This window comes from Lathyrus oleraceus, chromosome 7 (assembly GCF_024323335.1).
Source record: "Lathyrus oleraceus cultivar Zhongwan6 chromosome 7, CAAS_Psat_ZW6_1.0, whole genome shotgun sequence".
NCBI classification, from domain to species: Eukaryota; Viridiplantae; Streptophyta; class Magnoliopsida; order Fabales; family Fabaceae; genus Lathyrus; species Lathyrus oleraceus.
The window spans coordinates 415869841-415879295 of record NC_066585.1 but is presented as its reverse complement, the minus strand read 5'-3'; the positions used below and the strand labels follow the sequence as shown (position 1 = coordinate 415879295).

Sequence of the window (9455 nt, the reverse complement as noted above, 5' to 3'; positions counted from 1 at the left end):
ACTTCCAAACCCATTATTTGGTTTCAAGACCAATCCATATCCGTACGTGCACTTCCTTTGTGCATTTCATTTCCTCGAGGGTTTATCGACTATTTCCCCTTTCCTTCTTTGGGAATAAATAAAATTCGGTGGCGGCTATGTGTTTGCCTTTTCTTTTAAAAGGCATTCCTTTTATAGTCAGTCCAGTTCAGGTTGCGGTTGCGACAACTGACGACTCTGCTAGGGAGCCGGTTTCCATAAGCAAGTCAAACCTAGTTTAGGTTGTCTTTTTTGCGTGTGTGTGGGTTTATTCATTTATTTCTTCTGTCTTTATATTCTTTTATTGTTTTCTTTAACTAACTGTATATATTGTTTCACTTGTGACCTTTGTTATGTGACGATGGATACAAAATAAATTGGTTGATAATGTTTGCAAAAAAAGCCCTATGTGAAAGACTCTCCACCCGAGTCTGAGATTTTGCTTGAAATATGAAAGGTTGAGTATTATTGGCCACCGAGAAGCTCTTCTTGTAAGGGACATGTGAGAACCTCACTTAGTGGTAGACTTTGTTAAAGGTATTGATGACCGTCGAGCTTTCGGCGTAAGCATCCTTATCTTCACTAGAGTCCATGAACCTAAGACCCCTTTTTGTAGAATATTTAACCTTGGCCAACCTAGACCGATGGTCGTGTAGTATAGGTCCCCGAGGAGCTCTCCTCGTGAGGGTCTATACGAAGATCTCGCTTAGAGTAGATTTCCTTGATGAAGCTATCCCCTAGCAAGTAAGTTGACATAAGCGTCTGATAGTCAAGGGAGTCGATGACTCTGAGAGCCGTGTCTTATACCCAATTTCTCAAAATCCCTAGATTTTGCAAAGTGAGAACCTTGGTCCAAAAGCAATCATTATTAAACCACATTCCTCGTCACAGTGATCCGTCCATGCATTAATAAATATTCATACATCATAATAAAACAAAGATATTAGCATTTCGTTGTTTAATGCAGGAATACAAGACATTTTATAAAACAATCATGAATTCTCCACCAAGAAAGAGTACATTCACCTTTAGATACAAAGATCCCCAAACAGATACCTTGAAGATTCTAAGCTCTAGGATTACGTCCCTCAAAGATAACAAGTTCCGAACAACTTATGGAAACATCTTAGACCTTCTAACTAAAAATGTTGACTTTGGAACACTCACAACCCTAGCTCAATACTACGACATCCCGCTAAGATGTTTCACTTTCCTAGATTTTCAACTATCCCTGACCTTGGAGGAAATTGAGAGGCTTCTGAACCGATCAATCAAAGGTTTCAATACCTTCCCCGGGTTGGAAGAATGTTTTTCCTTGTCTGAGTTAGCTTTAGTCTTATGTATCAGTACAAATGAATTAATGGCTAATTGGGGACTCAAAGGTACCGTCAAAGGTCTTACAAAGAATTTCCTAGAAGACCATGCTTGGAAAATGATCAAAGAAGAAAAGTCAGAATTCTATAGCACAACCTTAGCATTGTTGATCCATGGATTTGTTCTATTCCCAAAAAAAGACAATTTTGTAGATCATTTGGTAGTGGAAGTTTTCCTAACCAATAATCCAGTTCCATTCTTGCTTGCGTATTTCTACCATACATTTCATACAAGGCATGAGAAAAGAGGAGGAACCTTTGTATGTTGTGCTCCTCTCTTACATTTGTGGATGAGGACTCATATGCCTCAACGAGGATCCTTTGCCTATAGTAATCTTTCATGGCCCCAAAGATTTTCTTCTCTATCTGCTAGTTCTATCTTATGGTACAAGAGAGAGTGGTAAACCAATAACGTCATTTTTAGAAGTGGAGGGTTCCCAAATGTCCCCCTAAAGGAACACATGGTTGCATCAACTACAACCCCGTGCTACTTAAGAGAAAATTGGGGTATGCTATGTTGAGTCATCTTGAAGATCGAGAAAAGGGTGAAGAGAGCTTGGACAAGCATAGTCAGAATAGGCCAAGAGTTGGGCAATAAGAACATCCTAGCTAAGGAACCCTACTTTGTGTGTGTGAAAGAGCGAGTTCTATTTGTCAAGATGCCTTTGCTGTTTGATCCTTCATTATTCCCTTTGATTCTAAAACCTGAGCCCATCTTGCATGAAGATGTGGAAAAGCTTATCGACAAAATTTGAGAGCTTGAGTTGGAGAACACTCAATTACGAGTTCAACGCAGCCGTACCAAACAACGCAACAAAGTCTTGGAAGACAAGGGTAAGCTAGTCCGTAAGGAATTAGAAGTCAACAAGAAAATATTAAGGGAGGTGGAAGGCAAAAGAGTACGGGTAGGTGGTGATCTACAAGGAGCTAATTCCGAGCTAGACTTCTATAACAACAAGTTGGATCAGGCCTATCACATTATCAAGGACCTTGAGGAAACTGCTGAGAGGTCTAATGCTATGAAGAAGGAAGCTAGGGAGGATTACGAAGCCCAAATCCTAGAGCTAAGGAACACTCTTAAAGAGTGCAAGGATCTTTTGGCCCAAGAGCAGTTAGAAAGGGAGAAGGTCTATCGAATCTTCTTGCGTGAGAAATTCCAACATGGGAAAGCTTGCGAGAAAATCAAGAACTTGAAGATGGGAATCTACGACCAAGCCTACTTGGAGTTGCAAAATGATTTCCGATATTAGGAAGAGAGATGCCGTGGGGAAGAAGCTTCAATGGCTCAAATAGATGGCATTATCCAAAACCTCCAAACTCTCTACAACGAGTGGAAGAACAAGTATGTGAACATGGCTGTATTGACTAATTACGCCCTCTAAGACTTTCCCGAAAAGTTAAAAGAGGCTGATTTGATCATGTTCCCTGAGAACACCCCTGAAGAAGTCTACAACATTATCAAATTTTGCAAGAAGACAATGGCGGAACTTATCACCGATATCGAAGCTCTCCGTAAGTCTTAAGGCGTTACCTTTAGAGTTGGCATCTAGTTTGCATGTTTGTTTTAAGCCAAGAACTTATATTTGCAATTCATATGTACTTGTACTTATTTCCCTATAATGGATGAATGAAGATTCTTTATGATCCACTTTGTGTGTGTACTTCTTTATTCTTGATTGTAATGATTAAATGTTAAGTGTTCCTCACAATAAACAACACGAATAACTAAGAGCTTTGTATTAACAAACATAAAAAACAAAAAAAACATATTCATGCATCATTCCACATTTTCAAAACAAAAAAACAAAAACTCATCATCGACCTTTCTTAAACAAAAAACATCAAGCTGACTTCCCGACATCCATATTACACATGCAATAATCAATGAGCTATAATGGATCAACTTGAGCATAACCAAGTTGTCCTACATGAGGAGGTGTCCCAAGTGAAAGCGCAAATGGGGAAATTGATGGAGACTATTTAAGCCATTGCTTGTGGATAAGAAATCATGGCCAAGATGAAAGAGGAGATGAACCAAAGGGCACATGCTACTGCCACTCCTTTTCCTACTTCCATTCCTACTACTATGGAGAATCTTGTGCCTCCACAAGGCCCCACTCCAATCCAAATTCCTGTAGGGGAAACCGACAATGGCCTCTACCAGTTATCCATCCTCCAGTTATTGAGATCGACGATCAACAAGATGCCTTCTTCAGTCCAATGGTCGCTTCTGTATATGATGCTTTTGGTCCACCTGTCAACGAGGTAGAGAAGAAATTTAAAGCTATTGATGAGAAGTTAAGAGCCATGGAGGGATCCAATGACTTATGTCTTGACGCTGCTGAAATGTGTCTGGTCCCTGGTGTAATGATACCTTCCAAGTTCAAAGTTCTCAACTTTGAAAAATACAAGGGAGCCAGTGACCCTAGAACACATATTAGGGCTTATTGCCGAAAGATAGTCACCTACTCCTATGATGATAGACTACTTATGCACTTATTCCAAGAATCTTTGAGTTGAGCATTGCTAGATTAGTATATCCAATTATAAGGAACCCACATCCGGTCATGGAGAGATATGGACGAGCCCTTCCTAAAACTCTATAAATACAACACCAACATGGCGCCCAACCGCACCCGGCTGCAAAATATGATTCAAAAGTCCAACGAGACTTTTAAAGAGTATGCCCAATGATGGATAGAACTATCCGCAAGGGTACAAACTCCTTTGTTGGAGAGGTAGTTGATTGATATATTTATGGGTAATCTCCAAGGCCCATATTTGGACAAAATGGTAGGAAGCACGTCTTTTGGTTTTTCTGATCTAGTCCTTTTTGGTGAAAGGATAGAGAACATGATCAAGATGGGCAAAATCCAGAATGCTGCTAGCACATCCGATATGGTGAAGAAGCTCCATGATTCCTACGGGAAGAAGAAGGAAGGTGAAGCAAATGAAATTGATGTGGTAAGAGGAAGAGCCCTAACATATCGTGCTCCATACCAACAAGTTACCGTTGTGGCACCAATTCAGAATTAGCAACCATCCCAGTTGATCAACGAGAAGTTCAACAACAAGCTCCATGTCAATAATAACAACGTTATCACCATCACCACCAACAACATTATTATCAAAAACAACAACAACATTATCATCCACAACAACGTCAGTAAAGATTTGAAAGAAGATTCGACCCAGTTCCTATGCCATACAACCGTATATTACCGTATCTGTTACGTGGCTCATTAGTGTAGTTAAGGGAGCTAGGACCACCACCAACGATCCTTCCTATTGGTAACTATGTAAATGCCCGGTGTGATTTCCACTCCGGTGCTCCTGGCCACTCAATAAATAACTACAAGGACCTGAAATACAAAGTCCAAGATTTGATAGACTCAAAGGCAATCACATTTGCGCCAAATGGCCCAAATGTGAATAACAATCCGATGCCGCCACATAATAAGCCTGCGGTAAAAATGGTGGAAATTGATGAAGGAAGAAGACTGGTGTCCCGAGTGGACGAGTTAAAGACCCCCTAATTAAGATTAAGCAATAATTATTGAAAAGTAGTTTGTTCCCTATTTGTGATGCTAACTGTGAGCATTGTTTAATCAACTCCCAAGAATGCGAAGTTTTGAAGACTGTTGTCCAAAGATTAATGAATGAAGGAATCATGGTAGCGGAGCATCTGTCCACTAGTGAAGATGTAGCAACAATAGAGATCCCGTATGACGAAGTGCATCCATTACAAATCCCATATGATCTGTCACCAATGACCACTTCTGCTAATCCAATTGCTCATTTGGTGATAATTGTGCCCAGTTTGTTCCCTTTTGAAGACACTAAAGCAGTACCATGGATATATGACTCAACCGTCTATATCCAAGGACATAAAGTACAAGAGGAGCCTGTGGAAATCAATGAACCTATGGTGAACATAACCAGAACTGGTGGAGTAATAAGAAGTGGAAGGATTTTTGCACCTGTACCCCCTGTTATTGACAATAGTGGGACCTCAGACCAAGAAAAAGGCAAACAAGTCGAAAGTAATCAGCAAAGGTAAGATGCCCCACCAATCAGTGAGGTGGAGTAGTTTTTACGCACCATTAAGAAAAACGAATATAAGGTGGTTGGTCAACTCAACTAGACACCGCCGAAGATCTCAATGTTGTCTTTGCTAATGTGCTCCGAAGCACATAGATATGCCTTAGTAAAATTCTTGAAGGTCACCCATGTTTCGCAAGAAATTTCTGTTTGTCAATTTGAAGGGGTATTCAACAACATTGTTGCCAGTATAAGTTTGGGGTTTAATGACGACGAGCTCACACCCAAGGGGAAAAATAACAACAAGGCTCTATACATTTCTATAGAATGTGTAAACACTGTCTTATCTAGGGTGTTGGTAGATACAGGTTCATCTCTGAACATTATACCAAAGAGCTCATTGTCTAAATTAACCATTGAAGGGCTTGTGATGAAACCTAGTGAGTTGGTTGTTAGAGCATTTGATGGCTCGAGGAGAACGGTGATTCGAGAAGTTGACCTCCCCACAAAGACTGGAACCCATACATTCTTTATTACCTTATTTTTTATGAACATATATCCCGCTTATAGTTGTCTACTCGGACGACCATGGATCCACTCAGCTAGAGTTGTCACGTCGACACTCCACCAAAGGTTGAAGTTCTTGATCAACAATAAGCTAGTGGTAATTGAAGGTGAAAAGGATATCATGGTAAGTCACTTAGCGTCTTTTCGCTATGTTGAGGGAGGAGGTGAAGTTCATGAGATCCTTTTCCAATTGTTTGAAGTGGTGAATGTAGAGATGGTTGCCTCCGTGAGGGAAGGAAAGAAAATTGAATTACCGATGGTCACTTTGGAGGATGCTAAAACTATGATTAAGGCCGAATATCCCGAAGGATGGGGAATAATATTGGATTTTCCTGTGAATGAGGACCGTTCTGGTTTGGGTTATCACTCCCAAAATGTGAAGAGATTAATGCCACAAGCTTTGAAGGGACAAGTGATCCTATTATTAGATATCTTTGCAAGCGCCAAACACCTCATAGATGGGAAGATCTGTGTAGTGGAAGAGGAAAGAGTTAGCATTGTTGTTAAAGAAGGACTTGTGTACAAGAGGATGGAAGGTCAAGAGCTCGGAAATTGGAACGCAATGGAGATACCCAAAGTTAATATGTTTGAAAAGTAATTTCCCATTTGTTTTGTTTTCCTTTAAGAAAAAAAAGAACCATGTTATGCCCAAGGCATGGGGAACCATATGTAGGCCCCCTCTAATTTTCAATCAAATTAATCAATGAAATCATCACCTTTGCATTCAATTTGTGCTCTTTATCTTTCATTTATTTTTACTTTTTCACTTAACAAAAAAATGGCAATGTTTTCTTATATTTTCAGTTAAGTTTTCATTCATTTTTCCCTCTCCTTCATAAAAAATAAAAGCATGAACCCTGAATCGTGCAGATTCCCCCTAATTACCACCAACAACGATACTTTTATGGTCCCATATGACTTTGACAGTCCAATCAATCATGCTGACAAAGACTGTGAGGAAGATTGTGAACTCCCCGAGGAGTTAGCTCGATTGCTAAGGCAAGAGTCAAAGGTCATCCAACCGCATGAAGAATCGGTAGAAGTGGTCAATCTTGGAATTGAGGAGGAAGTGAAAGAGGTCAGAATAGGCGCAACCCTGCAAGAAGATGTTAAAGAAAAGTTGATCAAACTCCTAAAAGAGTATATGGATGTGTTTGCATGGTCCTACCAAGACATGCTCGATCTTGACACTAACATTATGGTCCACCAATTACCCCTTAAAGAAGATTTCCCTCCAGTTAAGCAGAAATTAAGGATAACTAGGCCTGACATGGCAATGAAGATTAAGGAGGAAGTGCAAAAGTAACTCAAAGTAGGTTTTTTGGCAGTTTCCAACTACCCTTAGTGGATTGCCAACATCGTGCCCATACCTAGAAAGGATGGAAAATTGCATATGTGTGTAGATTACAAATATTTGAATAGAGTTAGTCCAAAATAAGACTTTCCACTATGTGATATTGATGTGCTAGTGGATAACACAACTCAATTCTATGTATTCTCCTTTATCGATGGTTTCTCCGGTTACAACCAAATCAAAATGGCTCCAGACGACATGGAGAAAACAACTTTCGTCACCCCATAGGGAACTTTTTGCTACAAGGTCATGCCTTTCAGCTTAAAGAACGCGGGCGCAACATACCAATGTGTAATTGTGAGACTCTTTCATGACATGATTTATAAAGGGATTGAAGTGTACGTTGACGATATGATTGCCAAGTCCCAAACTGAAGAGGAGAATTTGGTTAATCTAGAGAAGCTATTTGAACGCCCGAGGAAGTTTAGATTGAGGCTTAACCCCATCAACTGCACATTTGGGGTAAGATATGGCAAATTGTTAGGTTTCATTGTCAGCCAATGAGGTATTGAAGTAGACCCTGAAAAGGTAAAGGCCATACAAGCTATGTCTGCTCCTAAAACTGAGAAGAAGGTCCGAGGATTTCTTATGATATTTAATTACATAGCTAGATTCATATCTCACCTCACGGCCACCTGTGCACCAATCTTCAAACTGCTTTGCAAAGATCATGCAGTCGTATGGGACGACCATTATCAAAATTCCTTTGAGAAGATCAAGGAGTACTTACAAGAACATACACTTTTGATGTCTCATGTGCTTGTCATTGTCATACCTTTAATCATGTACCTCGCAGTCCTTCGGGGGTCTATAGGATGCGTCCTCGGACAACATGACGAAACTGGAAGAAAAGAGCATGCCATATACTACTTAAGCAAAAAGTTTACTGATTACAAGAGTAGGTATTCAGTGCTTGAGAAAACCCGCTATGCACTTGCTTGGGCTGCCAAATGCTTGAGGAAATACATGCTTACACATACGACACTCCCAATCTACAAGATAAATCCAGTCAAATACATCTTCGAGAAGCCTGCTCTCATCAATAGAGTTGCTCGTTTGCAAATGGCTCTAACTGAGTACGACATTCAACATGTCACTCCGAAAGAGGTCAATGGAAGTGTCTTATCTGACTATCTTGCTCACCAACCCTTGGAGGATTATCACTCCATCCACTTTGAATTCCCTGATGAAGACATCATGTTGATAAGGGATTGCAACATCCCCGACCCCGAGGAAGGACCAGAACCCGAGTCTCGTTGGACACTTGTGTTTGATGGAGCTTCTTACGCTCAAGGAAATGGAATTGGGGCAATCATCACCTCCCCCGTCTGGTTTTCATCTACCCTTCACTGTGAGGTTGTGCTTTGAGTGTACCAACAATATGGCGGAGTACGAGGCTTGTATCTTCGGCATTGGAGCTGCTATTGATCTTATGATAAAAATCCTTGAAGTCTATGGAGATTCAGCCTTGGTCCCCAAATTGATCCCGTACTTTGATGAGATTACATTCCATCACATCCATCAATAGGAGAGTTAGTTGGTCGATGACTTAGCTACTCCTTTATCCATGTTTAAGGTCAAATGGAAAAATGAAGCACCAACTTTCCACCTTGACTACTTGGATGAGCCAAATTACTGTTTGGAAGCCGAAGACGAGTCCGATGGCCATCCTTGGTTTTATGACATCATGAGGTACTTGGAAAGCCAAGAATATCCTGAGAATGTATCCATCACCGACAAGAAGTACCATCGTAAACTATCAACCAAGTTCTTCTTGAGTGGATGGGTATTATACAAAAGGAATTATAATTCGGTCTTTCTTAGATGTGTAGACAGAAGCGAAGAAAACCAGATTATAATGGAAATCCATGAAGATTCCTTTGGGAAACATGCCAGTGGACACACGATGATTAAGAAAATCTTGAGGGAAGACTATTATTGGATGACTATGGAGGTTAACTGCTACCGCCACGTCAAAACATGCCATAAATGCCAGATTTATGGCGATAAGATACATGTACCACCAGTGCCGCTCAATGTATTAACATCACCTTGGCCTTTTTCCATGTGGGGCATTGACGTGATTGGGTGCATTGAGCCGA

The 9455-nt window shown here is 40.5% G+C and overlaps 1 protein-coding gene across 1 annotated transcript; it reads left to right on the top strand.

The window, feature by feature from the left end:
* The first annotated feature begins 8136 nt into the window (after positions 1–8136).
* LOC127104117 (uncharacterized) lies at positions 8137–8721 on the top strand. Its single transcript, XM_051041324.1, has one exon. The coding sequence runs from the start codon at positions 8137–8139 to the stop codon at positions 8719–8721; it is 585 nt and encodes a 194-aa protein (XP_050897281.1).
* Positions 8722–9455: the final 734 nt, after the last annotated feature.